The 16,700-nt window shown below is 44.9% G+C and overlaps 1 protein-coding gene across 3 annotated transcripts in view; it reads right to left on the bottom strand.

Moving 5' to 3' along the window:
- NUGGC (nuclear GTPase, germinal center associated) overlaps positions 1-16,700 on the bottom strand; it is a 47,775-nt gene that overhangs the window by 29,734 nt on the left and 1,341 nt on the right. For 2 of the 3 annotated variants that reach the window (XR_005025567.2, XM_036889075.2), the window contains exons 2-7: positions 10,454-10,542; positions 7,081-7,185; positions 6,375-6,483; positions 5,361-5,583; positions 4,693-4,923; positions 2,009-2,218 (exon numbers count right to left, since the gene is read on the bottom strand). Coding sequence is in view for 2 of the 3 variants with exons in the window: in XM_036889075.2 (XP_036744970.2) it covers positions 2,009-2,218; positions 4,693-4,923; positions 5,361-5,583; positions 6,375-6,483; positions 7,081-7,185; positions 10,454-10,496 (921 nt within the window). In the remaining variant the exon portion in view is untranslated. Of the gene's footprint in view, positions 1-2,008; positions 2,219-4,692; positions 4,924-5,360; positions 5,584-6,374; positions 6,484-7,080; positions 7,186-10,453; positions 10,543-10,646; positions 10,866-16,700 lie in introns of those variants that run through there. The other variant, XM_036889076.2, reaches the window with a different exon arrangement.

Raw genomic sequence — 16,700 nt, 5'->3', positions numbered from 1 at the left:
GTCCTTGGAGCGTCCCAGGAAGTGTATTGAAGCCCAGCCCCAACTCCTCCAGGCCTGTCTTCTGCGCCTCTCTCCTCCACACCCTGGCCCCTTCCCTCCAGCCACCCAGGAAGACCCATCCTACCCCAACACCAGCTCGCTCAGCCGCCTGGGTCTTCCTAATGCTGCTCTAGGCTGAAATGCTGCTCAGTCGTCCAGCTCCCAGCCACCTTCTCTGCCTGGAGGTGGCTGAGCGCTTGTCCTTTCTGAAGCCTTACTCATCTTCAAGAGGAATCCATCATTTTTTAAAGTAATAACAGTTTTAAGTAATATGGTTTGTTGTTCTTATTTTTAAGTAATATGGTTTGTCAATTAGCCTGACTAATTGATTCCCTTCTGGACTACAAGACTCTCAAGAACAAGGACTTTGTCCCTGTCCATCTAGAACCTACTACAAAATTAAGTGTATGCTCAGAGGGTGTTTGTTGAAGGAATGAGATCTGTGGCTGGAGGTAACTCAGCTCTTGAGTGTTCATAGCACCTTGGACTTCTCACATCATTTTCTGCCATGTATTTACTCATCTTGATGTTCTATCTCTCCTACTAGACTCTAAGCCCCTGGTGGAAGGCTCTGCTTCTCATTCAACATTGCTTTATCTTGCTTTTGGCTTTTTAGTAAAGGTAATGCAGATGCATGCAAAATATACAAGCAATACAGACGTATGTGCAATAAAGGGAGGTAATGAACATGGAAACCATTGTTAATAGCTGGATATGTATCCTTCCAGAAGGCAGGATCTTGCTTTTGCTGTGCATTTACAAATATTACACATACACACATGCTTCTTAACCTTAGAGGTCATGCTCTGCAACTTTTTGTTCACTTTTCATCTAGTTTTGTCAAGAGTACCTTAGGAGTTAAGAGCAGAGAGGTTCTCAATTCATCTTGCCTGCGTTAAAATCCCCAGTCTTGTAACAGGCAACTTACTTCACTGAGAATAGTACCTAGCACAAAATAAATGCTTAGGAAATGCCTGCTATTGTTATTAGCCATAATCTTTGCATCCCCAATGCTTAGTACATTGTCTCACATAGAATACGTGTTTGATGAATAAAAGCAAATGAACAGACAAGATCGGTTCTTAAAATACTTCAATCTCTAAACATCAGATATAGATCAAACTACCTTAATGCTTGATTGTCTGGCTGTTGACACACCTGAGGAAGCCTGGTCAGCTCATACCTCATTTGCTGGGAATTGAACCCCTACCCAAAATCTTGGCTGAAGTGGGTGGACATTCATTTCAACCGCAGCTGATTGCAATAGGATGCTTAATCCATTAGCTGGGCAGTTATTGATCACATGTTCCTTCTTAGGAATTTGAACTAAAGCACATAGAGACTATAGTCACTCGTAGGTACATGAACTACAGTGTCCTTCAGAGACAGGGCTAGGGTGCTCCCGTTCCACGCTGGGTATCCTAGTGGCTAGGCGGGCAAAGCTAAGAGCGAAGCAGAACCCCGCAGAGAAATGCACAAGGAGAAGCAGTCACAGGAGACCATGCAGAGGACAAGTGAGATCAGCTGCTTTCATCCCGACAGGTGGCCCTGAGGCCTGCCTGTGTCTCACAAGACCCTTTGATGTTCTTTTGATTTACCTTCCTGACGTGGGACTGCTGTAGAGGAGTTCTGTTCCTTACACCCAGACATGGTAGCAGCCTCCTGTTCCCATAGTACTTGGTTGTCAACTGCTCTTCTTTGTCCCCAGCTCTTGGCCTCTGCCTCCCACTCTGTCCTTATTTCCTCTGCTTACTTTTATTCCAGCTACCAGACCTCATGATTCCTTCCTCCCTGGTTTCTTTGCCAACCCATCGCCTGCCGTTGTCCTGAGGCTTAGAACATAGAAAGCAGATTTGAACTCCAGTGAGCTCATAAAATCCCTAAGCTGCAAGCAGAACATTCTTTGTTGATTTAGAAAGAGTGGAGGAGTTGTGGGAAGAGGGAGTGAAGCCAGACAAAAGAGAATCACCTTTTTCCACATCTCATCTCTCTTGCTGTTGAAGTCGCCTGTGCCTGGAATGTCCACCAGCACAACCCCTTCTGGAATGATCTCTGACTTGGGAAGAGTCACTTCCACCTGCTTGATCAAGGGCCAGATGTGTGTCTCAGCAGACTCTCCATCCCAGTCTCTCCTCTGGGTCCTGATGTAGGGGTCCAGCTTGGCAGACAGCTCCCCTGCCTGAGGAAGGAGGACAAAGTCACACACGCCCTGCTCCTCTGTCCTGGATTGGCTGAGATTCAGGCTCATCAGAGCAATGACAAAAACAGCAGTGAGCGCTGGGCACTGGGAGGCCTGGGGTCCGGTGTATAGGGCCCAGACCCTGGCAGCCAGAGAGGACCCTACAGGGCAAATAGTTCAAGCTCCTTAACTTACAGACGAAGAAGCCATAGTTAGAAGGGGGCTTCAGCAAGGTTATAGATTTCCCTGATGATTATTTTATCTTCTAAAGGCCATTTCAATCCTAAAATTAATGTAATTAATACGCAATTTTCTAAATTTTGGAGAGAGGACCCTTCCTACATGGCTAATATGAACATTCTAAGTACCAGCAAGCCCTGACTATAGAAAGTCGATAGTGATATGGTGACCAGTCTCCAAACTGAAAATTTATCTGAAATTGATCTCTTAAAGGGCTTTTAAAACTTATCTTCCAAATACAAAAAAATCTTGACATGGAGGCATTTCCAAGATGTTTCAATGGTGGTGGGTAGGGTGCATGAATTGCTCTCTGCCTATTGCTCCTACCTAAATATATCTTCCGACAATGACACATTGATGCCAGCAGCTATGTATGGCAGCAAATCTCTACCAGGATACTTCAGGGGAAGAAGATTTGGGATGTATGGTGGTCATTGTTAATAAATGAATGATCCTGAATTGTTAATAAATACATTCTATAGAATGGTCCTGAAAGAAATATAAAAAAGACAATTCTTAAGAGAGTTCAGATTAAATCAAAAGATTTGTTGCAATCTGGGGAAGGATGATTTCCTCAATTCTAATAAAATAACAAGGAATTGTGAAGAGGAAGATCAAAGTCCTTTAAGATATTTTAATTTAAAAAATAAAGCAGATACAATAAGGGCAATGTGAAAGAAAAGCATGGCTTAAAAGTTCCTTGCTATAAAAAGAGGGCTCAACTCAATAAATTGGCTCAGGGCAAACAATTCTGGGAAGTAAACTCAGATTCCCTTATCCCAGACTAGAATCCCTGACCCAAACTCTGATCTGTGCCCTCACCCGCTGAGATGGTAACCCTGCTCCCCTTGTTTCAGTGGGAAAGTTTGTAATACTGGGAAGGAATATTTCTAAGTACAGAGGAGTGAAGAAATGAATATTATGTTGATGCCTTAGTGAGTTGTGTGTGTTCAGATAAAGTAACCAGTTTTGCAATCATTGTGTTCAGCCTATGTTTTAGATATTAGGAGCATAATCATTTTTAATAGTAATATCCACTTAAGTAAAAGAAATGGCTATGACATTAGTTTGATTTCCTAGATATTCAAGAGCTAAGTGTCTTAAAAGGTTTTATTTATTTGACTTCTGAGTTTCCCAGGTCAAATATTTAAAATTTTTGGAGATAACTGAACACATTAACTTTGAACTATAATATAAAATGGCCTGATTAATTATGTGAGTAGTGTTAACTATTTAAGGAGAATTTGCCATGTTTAAATTAGATCATTAAACATTAAATTTTAGAAGTATAATTAATTGTTATGTTCTATACAAAAATGCCAGATTTAAAAATCGAATAACGATAATTTAAAGATGAATTTTAAGGTACAAGAAAATGCAGTTTTTTAAATGTACAATTTTTTTAAATTACATATTAGTTCCACAAGTATTTTGCTCTAATTTAAAACTGAAATTTAATAAAATGGAAACTGATTATAAAAGTGAGGAAATCATTGTTATGCTAGCTGCATATACGATATCTAGGCTGTCCTTCATCCTTGTTAGCACAACCCTGGTTGAGCGGTGGATTGAGGCTGATCTCAGCCAATCAGGACAAGTCTGCTTCTTTCTTTCCCTAGACCATGCAACTCAGTTGTGAGCAAGAAACTCCACACAGAAATGTGCTGGGTGACTCTGGGGAAGCTTTTACTCCACAGTGAAAGGGGAGACGGGGCTGGTGCCACCCTCTCACCCATTCTTCCTCCCATGAAGCTACACGTGAAGTCTAGCACAACTGTAGCAACCGTGACCATTCGGCGACAAGGGAGACAGAAGTCAAGAGAGCCAGAGACACGTGCATCTTGACTTTGCTGAGCCACTGAACCAACCCACAAACCCAACTGCCTCCAGACACTTATGGGAGGAAAAGAATAAACCCCTATCTGTTTAAGCCATTCTAAGTTGGGTTGGTATTTTGGGTTTTTTTTTTTAATCATTTGCAGGAAAAGCATCTTTAACTGATCCTCAAGTAACTATAACCAGTCTTTCCTGCGCCTTAAGCTCCCCCATCCACACTCTACAAATTCCCATCTGACAGCCATAAAGGACGAAAAATAACCTGGTCATGGCCACTTCCGATTTCGGTATCAACTTATTGTCAATAACAACACTGTTCTCTGAGCAAACCCCCTACATGGATTTAATAATTATACTTGAGACTCATGATAAAGCAAAGAAAAAATTCTTGCAGCCACCTCTTCTGCCTTGAGGGTGATGGTCCTGGACGTGGGGACCTTCCCTTTGGGCTTCGCCCTCAGCAGCTCCTCGTGGGTCTTCCTTTCCGCCCCGGGGCCATAAAGCATCTGTAGCTTCCAGACGGCCTCCTCCACCGCGTCTCCCCGGGCCCACACGTCCACCTCGTCTCTGCCCAGCTCCTCTGTCCCGCGCAGGAGTTCAGTCAAGTTCTTCAGCTCCTCCTTCCATTCCTGCCAAGGCAGAGCAGGGCCAAGCCCCTCAAGACACATACAGAACAGGGGCCAAGGGGGAGTCCATGCCCTGTGGAGGGCAGCCGGCTGTGTGGTCAGGAAGCCTAGAGCCATCTGATCCGGCACCGGGTCATCTAATCCAACCCCCTGGGACGTCAATGAGGAAACAGGGGCACAGAGAGGGAAATAAGGCCCCATGCAAGTGACAGGATGCAGGCTAGAACCCCCTCTCACTCTGTTGGACTTTCTCATTCTGTGCTGTGTTCTTTTCATTCAACGAAGGCATGAGTTATATTTACAAGGACTGTAATGTTGATCTCTAAGAGAGAAAGAGAAGGAAAGAAGGTAGAAAAAGAGGGAAGGGGAATGAAAGGAGGGAGAGAGGAAGGAAAACAGAGAGGGAAGTGGGGAGGAAGGAAGGAAAGACGTGCACTTACCTGGTCAGAAAGAAGGTGGATTTTGGCCTCATACTGCTCACAGCAACCTGAGCTCACTTGCACGATACATGAGGTACATATACTTTCTCCAGACACTGGTAGAAACATTGCTTGCTGGATGATGGCATTGATCAGGGAGCTCTTCCCAGCCCCAGTGCTTCCAAATAATCCAATGTAGATTGGGTCCAATGGCGGTTTTTCAATCAAAGCAAGCAGCCTGTTTCTAGATCCATTTTTAAATGCACATTGTCATGGTCATCAAAGCATAGCAGGAAGAAGGAACTGAGTTCTAATCCTGGGAAAGCCACTACCTCTGTCTGAGGCTCTGCTCTCTCCTTGGTCAAGGGGGAGTATATTAATCCCTGTTTACTTCACAGAGTTGCCATGGGGATCAAATGAGAGTAAGCAAAAATACTTGGTAATAGTATTTCTACACCAACTCTATAAGAACTATTTTGATGTGAAACATCCTTGTTTGTGTTATATGCAAATTACACTGTCTTGACCCTAGAAACAAACTTTATGCAGAGGTGAGGTGTTATTAGGAGCAACACGGAGTCTTACTGAGTTGGAGACGCAAGCCCAGCACCAATTGAGCCTTTCAGGTCAGCTCAGCACGAGCAGCCTTGGGCACAGGTGCAGACTCATTCAGCCTGGATTCTGGGCCCTTTCACGTACTAATAGTGTGACTCTGGTCAATGTCTTGGTCCCTTGCAGTCTGTTTCAGTAAAATAGGGATATGATAAGAATAGCTCCTACTTTATAGGGACAGTGGGACAATTAAACTAAATTTGATGTATGTATTTAGCAGATTACTTGCAACAATGACAGCTCAAGGAATGGCAACTATCAGTAACAATAATAATGGCCCATAGCTATAGAAATTTTCAGCCTTCTGTCCTTAGTTTCTAACAGGAAATTCCCTTTTGTGTTTGGAGGAAAATCTCTACAATCACCTAAAGAGAGTAAGACTTGAAGTAAGTAAGATTTGCCGGCAGCTGATATCAGACTCACATGAGATACTTGACTCCGTTAGGAATACTATCATCCAGAAAGACAGACTGAATAAGTTTCTGGTAAGTGTTGCTCAAAACCCTTCTGGTTCTTGACTCCAGTTTTTCATCTGGAAACAACAGAAATGCATTACCTGGGATGTGCCTGGCAGAGATCAAGTACTAGGTCTCCACAAGTGGGGTCTGCTCAACATTACAGAGAGAGAAAAAGAAATGAAATAAAAAGCCAGTTAAACATGATAGCAAGTTATCTGACACCAGGGATAGCAGCTCTCCAGAGCGAGCAATCATTGAGTGTGAGAACCTCCCAAGGGGACAGCCAGTTCTGAGATTTCTTGGAACAAAAGTCAGCATATGTTTTGCCACGGGCTTTACCCCTTCTAGACTCTTCTCTCCTGTGGTCATAAAAAGAAAAAAAAATGCAAGGGCATTATATGAATACCCACTAAAGCATCAAACCAACCATTGCACACTCTGTTCTAATCAGGAAGAGGTTCTTTTGATAACAGCCCTCCTACCCAGACACTCCTCAAGATAAAGTGTCAAATCGAATATCTCTGCATACGAGCTGAGATCTGAGGCCTCTTGTTTGGAAACAGGTTCTTCAAAAATGTTTCATCCCACTTCCCATTTTAACCTTCTCTTCCTTTGAGCCTTTTAACAGAGCCACGTTAAAACAAGCTCCAGGGCGGTTTCGTGAGACTCACATTCCTTAAGGGCACTTCGTTCCACGGAGGGAAAGCCTCTGAAGCGCTGCTCTCGATCTGATCGGCGTCTTTTTCTTGCTGGTTCTTTAAATAAATCATCGTCAACTAGGGATAAACAGAGGTGATAGAAAATTAAAGGTCTTGGGCATAGAATATTTGCCTGACCTCTGTCATTACACAGAACCCCTGCTAGCTCTGTTTGCCTGTAAGCTCATGTCTGAAGCAGGCACTGCTGGGCCACTGCAGCCTGGTTCCCACTTCCCAGGGTCACAGGACTTTGAAGCTATTTCCAAAATGCAGAGGCCAAAATATCTTCCCTGGAGATATGTTGAAATGAAGTGAAAAGTTACTGCTTGGAAATCCTGAATTGCCAAATGGCTGGATATTCTTCCCCAAATGCCAACTGTGTAGGAAGAAGCCCAAAACAGGGCTCAGTGTGGGATGAAGAAAGGCCTCTGGGAGGTCTTTTCAAACTGGGAGAGAAACCGATCAAGAGCAGAATGCGGAGGAAAGAATGGGCCATGTGATCAGGGCAAATCATTTGCTCCCTTTGAGCCTCAGTTTCTTCATTTGTAAAATGAGAGGGCTGACAAAATATAAGTAATGGAAGAGTTATGAAAGGTGCCTTCAGAGAGGAATTTCCCCCTCTTCCTCACTGAAAGATATTAGCCGCTGCTTTATCACATAGGCAAGAATAGAGCTCACCAAGCAGCAAACCTCTGTAGTTCTGCCGAGATTTATACACTTCTGTGGTTCCTCTTGGTTATGAGGTGAAAGGCTGATGGGGCCCATAATCCTCAGAAAAGGGTATAACCGAAATGTTGTGTTTGGGTTGGTTTTAGAAAACAGCCCCTGGTGATATTCACCTGGTCATAAAGGGGCAACCAGGTGGGTCTTTGGAGTTGAGGTTGTTGGAAAGGGCCCAAAGCCAGTGCTCCTGGGCTGGCTTATGCCTCAGCCAGTGGCTGTGAGGTGAACTGGAAGAAGAGCTCACCCCGACACTCAAAATGCTCTAAGCTCATAAAAGGACATGAGGTCCCAAACTGGCCATGACCCCGGGAGGTCATGCTGCCTTAAGAACCACAGAGGAGTTTCACCTAGGCACCCAGGATGGTGGCCTGGGCAGAAGGGCCAGCCCCCACCATCCACCCGGCTGCCGACACAGGTCTGCCAGATGGCTCCAGCAGCCTCCCTGTCTGCTCAGCCTGTGTCTCCTGGCACAAATCCTGCCGTGTTCTGGAACCCAGGTGCTGCAGTGCACAGGCATGCCAGCTGCTGAAGACTGCAGCCCTGCCCCTCACGCTTATGCAGGACAGGCGGTGGAAAGCGCTCGTACTTCAGACCCTCCCATCAGACGCTCGAACTCTATGACTGAGCTCAACCAGCAGAATTCATCCTGCCCAAATTTAAGGACTGCATTCAAACTGGACACCAAGTGGCTGACAGGTCAGTGGTTGGAGCTGGAGGAGAAGGGACAGAGAAAAAAGAATCCGCCACTTGGGACCCTACAGCAGCTACGAGCGGAAGAACACTTCCGTCTGTGTTACAAAGGTGTCTCATGATTTCAGGATGTTTCTACAACCTGTCTGTGGAAAGAAAGTGAAAGGAAGTTGGGCCTTAGATCTTGACTTTGTAACTCAGCAAGGCTTTTTTTTGTTGATTATTTTTTTTTTATTAAGGTATTATTGATATACACTCTTATAAAGCTTTCACATGAAAAAACAATGTGGTTACTACATTTACCCACATTATCAGGTCCCCACCCATTCCCCAATGCAGTCACTGTCCATCAGTGCAGCAAGATGCCACAGATCCACTATGTGCCTTCTCTGTGCTACACTGTTTTCCCCATGACCCCCACACCTTGTGTACTAAACATAATACCCCTCAATCCCCTTCTCCCTCCCTCCCCACCCCTCCCCTTTGGTAACCACTAGTTCATTCTTGGGGTCTGTGAGTCTGCTGTCATTTTGTTCCTTCAGTTTTGCTTCATTGTTACACTCCACAAATGAGGTAAATCATTTGGCATTTGTCTTTCTCTGCCTGGCTTATTTCACTGAGCATAATGTCCTCCAGCTCCATCCATGTTGTTGCAAATGGTAGGATTTGTTTCTTTCTTATGGCTGAATAGTATTCTATTGTGCATATGTACCACATCTTCTTTATTCATTCATCTACTGATGGACACTTAGGTTGCTTCCATATCTCTCAGCAAGGCTTTTGTGTAAATGGTGCTTCATACATCTTAGCCAGGTGTATAAAGCAAGGCACAGGCCTATATATTCATGGCCTTTATCTCAACTTTATAGTCACTGGCAATTAATCTTATAAAAGATTGTTTCTCAACTGATGCAAAGGTTAACAAGTCAGATAAAACAGCAGGATTTTAAACTTTTCAATTTCTAAAATGAAAAACCACCTGGAAAGGAGAAAGTATCCTATCTTGGATTTATACTATCTAAGGGGAGTATTTTTATATAAATCATAACTGGAATAAACTAGCCAAATTGGCCACATTGAAAGAGCAGTAGGCGTGGGTGGGAAAGGTCCGCAGACACAAACGGTCTGCTGCTGTCACTTCTTGCTACCACGAGGTGTTACTTTTGAAAGCCGACCCCAGACAGCCTGACCCATGATACCGGTTCTCTGGTGCTCCTGCCTGTTGCCAGAGACCGCCGCGGATCTTCCAGGCGGAAACAAGTCCCTCTTTCAGGGCTAAGCACAGCCACGGGTGCCCCAAAGTTGCAGTTCTTTGCGTTTATATGCCCAGCCATGCCTCGTCCCACTGACCCAGAAACACTCTCTGGCCCCTAAGGGAATTCATCCCCTGTGGGTGAGGAAAGTTTCCCTCTTCAATTCTCAAACACAAAGGACGGGATACCCTGTCTTCTGCCCAGAGGGGTTGCTTCCCTGCGTCTTCCTGGGGGAAGCTTCCTCCTTGCTTCCAGGGGCCCTACACCCAGCCCTCCAGGGAGGGCGGCCTCCCTCACTGACTCCTATGACTCACCCAACATGTCCCCTTCTAAGGGAAGCACATGAAACGATTCCAGGGGCCTCATCCTGCCCATCCTGGGAGAGGCGACCCTCAACATCCAAGACAGTTTTCTGAGACCTCCTTTCAAAGGGCGGGGGAGCAGCCATACAAACGGAATTGCTGGTCAGGTAATCTATCTTATGAAGAGGCTGTTTTAGTTATTGTTAACATAATTTATATTCATTCACTATTAAAACATGTCCCGAGAAGCAGCTTCTGAGTAAAGAGCAAGGAACAATGACTACAGCTGAATACAGGCTCAGCCATTTGCCCTTGATTATTACTGTAAGGGTGAACAGCTCCTATTTACCTCATCAGCGGGTGTTGTAGGGACATTACCTGGGTGTGGTCCCTGAGCCACAAAATCCTCCGTTTCTGCCATTTCCTGTTACATAAGTGTCTGCTTTTGTCCACTTAGGAAAACCAGCCTGAAACATACAAAGTGTAAGGGCAGAGGTGGGGAAGTAGAAATCCTAAATACAAAAAAAGCAAACTGTAGAGAAAATGGAAATTTCTTGGCAAGGATTCTTACCTCCCCTGGTTCTAATATAGCCCACTGTATACATATTTAGCATACCCGTGGGTGGCAGGATGTTTACCCACCTACAGAGCCTCCCCAGCCCTCAGTCACAAAGTACCAGTCCCGGGCAGCGGTGGAGAGGAAACACACAAGCACCTGGACTTACTTGGTGGGGTGTCCACCAGTCACAATAGAAACCCACCCACAGAGTTCCTCCCTATGCCAGGGGCTGGAAGGAGAGAGCGGGGAAAGCGGAGAGAGGAGTAGGGAGAGGCGGCAGGAGGGAGAGGCCTTGGAGCCCTGTGACATGCAGGAGCGAGTGGAGGTGCGGCAGGGGCCCCCCGCAAAGCCTGGGGCCAGGGGGTAGGAGGCCCACCCAGGCTGTGTGCGGCTGGAGCCCACCCGGAGGCTGGTGACTGGACGCAGCCAGGTGACTGCAGCAAGAATAAACGTGGTATGAGCCCTCTTTAACCCCCCACCTTTCTGTTGTCTTTATTCCGTCTCACCAAATTCATAGTGAACTTGCCCAGAAGCCCCTCCTCCCCGAGCAACACGAACCAACAAAAATAATGTGTAAACCTGCTTCTGCTCGGTTTCCTCAACTAGATTCCAAGGTTCTCAAGGGCAATGACCATTCTAACTTACCTTTGAATCCCTCACAACACCCAGTACACCACGTGTTGGTTTAAATGTCACAAAAATCAATGTCTGACCATTGGTTTTCAATAGTAGTTGTATCTGTAAACTACTGGTATTTAACCTGATATCTATAAACTACTGAAGTCCACCTGATATTACCTGAGATCTTTAAGGCAACTCACTCTGAAATAAAAATAAACCTGTAGTGTCTAGAACCATGAAGGTGAAGTCATATAACTTTGCTGGTTTGAGTGATATCAGTGCCTGCGTCAGGCAAGCCTTGAATCCTTGTGCCAGTAATATTTAGTCCCAGCAGGTCTCAGCAAGAATCTGAGAGATGGATGGAACATTTGCTGTTCCTGGGGTTCCCTGGAGTTGCTTTGAGAGCTACTGAGTAGGGAGAGAGAGAGAGATGCAATAAGCAGGTTCTCTGCATCTCCCTCACCACCCCACCCCCATTTTAACCATGAAGAAGCCCCTGCTGGGGCTCTATGCTGCACCACAGCTTGGGGCCTCTGCAGGAGGGGGAGGAGAGGCTCCCCCTAAAGGAGAAGCATCAGGTCCAAGCATTCCAGGCCACCAGCAGACAGGGAGCTGGACCCAGAGAGGCTCGAAAGGGCAGGCCCTGCACAGACTGTGTATGGCTGTCTGTCCAGCTTCTTTGTCTGCATCCTTAGAGAATTTAAGCAACACAAGTACAAGCCCAGAAGTGCTTACGCTCTGTATCTGATGTTGCCGCTTGCATTACTCAGCTGTGTATTTCAAATGCAGAGAGTCATCAGCCCTTCTGAAATATGCAAAATCCCACCTGACCTGTTAAACCCCAGTAGACCCATAGGCCGTTAGTTAGGAAGAGTGTGCTTTATTTACATATTAACCCCAAATGAAAATCACAACTCACCATTTGAAACAGCTTCTTACTCCTACTTTGACTGGTGTGGATATTAACTGGCGAAATGGTTTCTGGACTTGGTGGGTGTTAGTTGGGTGTGATGTGAACCTCTACTATGTGCAAGGACCTGCGCCTTAAGTAGAGTTCCTGATCTCACCATTCCTTATCTACAGCTCCCTCTAGGACCACCCCAAACTCCTTACAGTTTTCCAAGGGAGGGAATCCCATTGAACTTTCAGGCATTTTAAGACAGGGCTGTTCCCTCTGTGTGGGGTACCCTTCCCCTCTTCTTCCTGGTGAAGTCCTACTCTTTGAGAACCTGTTTTAGTGTTTCCTATGTAAAACTGTGTCCTGATTCCCAATTGCTCCCCTGCTGTGTCACCGCTGCTCAAGCACACTTCTATTATCGTGTTTACTATGTCCTTTCCTCCTTCCTGAATGATGAGCTAGTCCCGCTGATGGCTCATTCTTTCAATGTTGCATTTCTATCAGCAAGTGCAGTGACTGTCAATAAATGCCTAATGAATGAATGAATGAAATAATGGATGGGAAGCTTCTGATGAGATTCTACACCAAAGGATGTTTAAAAACCAAATTCATTTTTGATATGATTGGAGTCCTGGCTTAAAGAGTAAAGCAAAGAGTAGGATCAAATAGACAAGCATGCAGATGAGGAGCATTAGCAGTGGGGCTGCTCCCTAGGAACTGGGAATGGTTGACCTGAGGGCGGGACACAGGCAAAGGCAGAAGATGGGCACAGGACTTCAGAGTGAACCCAAACACATGACCTCAAAGCTGCATATAAAGGAAGGCAATGCGTGTTTTCTCTGGTCTCAAGAGGGGACCACTAGGACACCTAGGTGGAAGGTACAAGAAAGCACATTTTGGCTGAGCATTTGCTGGCAGTCAGAGTTGTCCAAAATGGAATGAGCTACCTTAGAAAGTAATGAATAAATTTTCCCCCACTAGTAGTGTCTGAACCTATAATGGTCTGACCACCCAAGAATGGCATCGGACTAGGTGAGTTTTAAGCTTCTTCAAATTCCAAGATTGCACGTTCGTACTTGACACGTTCACCGGTAAAGCTGATAGCGGGAGAGCTGCATGTCTGAAATGCTGAGTTGGAAATGCTACACCACATCAAAACCAAGGTGAGTTAAAAGGGTAGATGAGCTACAATATTACAGGTAGATGGCAATGCCTAGCAATAGCTTCAGATACAGAACTAGGAACAGCACTAGGAAAGAAAGAGAACAGTTGTTTCCTGAAGACAGCAGTCCAATGCACCATAGTCACACGTTATGTTAGGCATCATATCCCATGAACACTGGAAACAAAGTAAAATGTGTGCACCTCCCACTAGAAAAAAATCCACTGCAGACCTCCAGGCCTTGCATTCTGGTAGACAAATTCCAGGAAGAAATAAGAGAGTCGGAGGAAGCCCCAAAGGACAAACAGGTTGGTAAGTGGTATCACCATGTGAACGCTGAGAAGAAGGCCCTTAGCTGAGAAGGAGGTGGATTTAGAGTAGAAGCAGATGTGCTCACCAAATTCTGGAATGTGGGTAGTGGTTTTGGCCTCCTTCAGGGTCACCGCAACTTCAGTTCATCTGGCTTCATTTATTAAATCAACACTGCACGGTGGCCAAGGAGAGCCGTTAGCATGTAACTATCTGAGGTTGACTGGGCTTTGCTAGATGCTGTGGAGACACCACTATAGCAGCATCTATGGTACCAGCACCTGAGCCCTAGGTGATTCCTAATTGAAATGTGGAGAAACTGGAAATTACTGGAGCTGTGGTGCTGGTGAATTGGGCTCCAAATTCCTTTTGCCAATGTGCAAAGACTGGCAGCACAGGATCATTTCGTTGGCAAATGAAGACACTGGAAAATGGTAAGGGATCATTTACAAAAAAGCTGAGAAGGTAGAAGGAAAGAAATGCCAAGCACTTAAAAGAGAAAATCTGTAAACAAGTATCTCAGTTCATAGAGGAGTAAAATAGTACTGATACTCAGTATACAGTCACTGAGTTAAAGTAAACAAAAGTGGTAGGAAAGGCATTAAGCTGGAAAGCAGGTGTGGAAGTTTCCAGCTCTGACTTTGCCCCCAATCAAAGGACTGCAGGACTACACACAAGCCATTTTATCTCTGGGGACCTTAGCTTCCCCACGTACGACTGAAAGACTGAACTAGTTTTTAAAATGCTAATGTTCTCTGATTACTTGGGTGCCAAAAGGATTAAAGTCCTTATTTCGAAACATCATCTGTCATTGAAACCAAGCCTGCACTAATGACTAGGGCTCCTGTGCAAGCAGCGCCACTGGGATTACTGCAATTTCAGGCTCATTTGGCTTCACGGAGCAAATGTCCCATGGTGCATAGTCCTTCCTCACAGTACGTTGGCATTCACGTCCCCCAGAGACAGACAGCGATAGTGGTATGTTTTGTGAAAAGTCTGGTTTCTGTGGAGAAAAGCAACTGAAACAGTCCAAATTTACTGCTCATACAGGCAAGGTTTTCACACGTCATTTATTTCACCTGTGCTTCAACTCTGTGGTTAGCACGTAAGTTTTGCTTTTAGTACTTATTTACATTCATGTGCACTGAGCCCAAGGAGAGCAATTTTTAAGTGAGATGCTCTGCACGTTTAGCTAGATATGGGGAGGTTGCACAGCACCCACTTCCTGTTAAATAATTGTGACTTTTGAGAGTTATTCTTGCTTCTCCTGTTCTCCCTTCCTTCTGTTTGCATTGGCCTATTTTTTTTCCTTAAAGACCCATAAGAGAGGTGACACAAATGTAATAGTCATGCCTATCCCAGAACAGATTTCTATAGCGGAATTAAATAGAAAATGCTCTTGAGCCCCTTCTGTTACAGATATGGACACTAAAGCCCAGAGAAGGGGAAGGCAGGCCCGTGCCCAAGGTCACACCATCACTGCATGCTCAGAGGTCTCTTCATCCCACCAAGCAGCCAGTAAAAACACTAGCAAAATAAAACATCTGGAGCTTAGGAGTAGGAGAATGGAGGGAACAGTGCCCACAAATGAGGGGCTCCCTCAAATGCATGACAATTTTGGAAATGAAGGCTGTTGAGTAGGAGGGAGAGTATCAACTTGATAAAACCATACTAAGGGGCTCAAACGGAAGCCACTGCATGAAAATCCTTCAGTGCCCTCAGAAGTAAAACAAAGCAGCATGTGTATGAGGTAGATGTGTCTTACATGTGCACGTGTGTGTGCACACGTATGTCTGAAACAGCGGCACTGAGTGGGACACTTTCACTGCATTCATCCTGTATCTTATGCAGAATTGAAAGTGTTTGCTACTAAGTGAAATATCCTGTTCTCTTCCCCTAGCTCTTCTCCTTAGCCAGAATCCCACCTCACCTTACCTTGTCTCACATAATTAACCCTTCCTAACATCATCCTTGTTTTCCTTTCGTTTCTGCTCCCTATCCCCATGCCAAGGCATCACTAAGAGGAAAAAATCAGCATGCTTAAATTAGTACATTAGTAAATTAGTTCCTTTAATGATTTTGATGATTAACCTTGGTTTATGCCCTACTTTTAGTAATAAATGTGGTAAGTGCATGGTATGTAGTAAGCACTGAATAAATGTTTGTTGAATGAATGGAGTGTATTTTTAAAGTGTGTCTTACATAGTAAGATTAATAATGGCAGGAATTATACTCATTCATTCACTCAGCAAATGTTTGTTGAGTTATATGTGTGCCAGGCACTGTTCTAGGTGCTGGGGACACATCAGAGAACAAAATGGGCAAACACAGAGCCAATGGTCTAGACTGTGAATGGTGTAGTGGAAATGACTCCAGATTTTGAGTCAGAACGCCCAGATTTTTGGACCCTGCTCCAGCACTTCAGGTGGCACCGAACAAACCTCCTAACCTCTCTGAGCCCCAGTTTATCCACATATAAATTGAGAATGTAGAAATCCCTATATTAGGAGCCCACTGTGAGGATTAAATGTGATACTATAGGCACTTATGTGTCTGTACAAATGTTGCTTATTTTTAGAATATTTGGTGAAGCCAGTTAAACCAGAAATCAGTACTGATGTTCACCTGGGCCAAGTCTGTTTCGTTGGAGGTCCATATGCCACCTCCGCTGATAAACTGGTTCCCACTGTAGTCCCCACCTTGAGGGTTCTACCCCATCTTCCTTTGAGAGTCCGTGCTAAGGCCTCGTGCCCCGCTCAGGGAGCTGGGCTGAAGTATAAAATAAGGAGTAGGGATGATTCTTAAAAAAGTGATGGGATGTTGATGACATTTAGGATTTATTTCCTTTCTTTTAAAGTTTTAAGTGCCTTTGGTGTTGGCAACATTTCCTAGCCGCCTTACTAGACATTGAACTTCCTAACTAGGTAGGGGCCAAAGAAGTAATTTGAACACATTAGCTCAGGAGCAAAAGTGAACAAGGTTCTTTCAAACCTCCAAAGAAAAGAGTTACAGTGTAAGCATTAACACCTATGTGACGTGTGCAACATGAGAAGTGTAGCCACCAGAGGTAGACTCA

Source organism: Manis pentadactyla, chromosome 1 (genome assembly GCF_030020395.1).
Source record: "Manis pentadactyla isolate mManPen7 chromosome 1, mManPen7.hap1, whole genome shotgun sequence".
In the NCBI taxonomy this organism is placed as follows: Eukaryota; Metazoa; Chordata; class Mammalia; order Pholidota; family Manidae; genus Manis; species Manis pentadactyla.
Note: the sequence above shows the minus strand (reverse complement) of the source record. Positions and strands in the feature narration are given on the sequence as shown.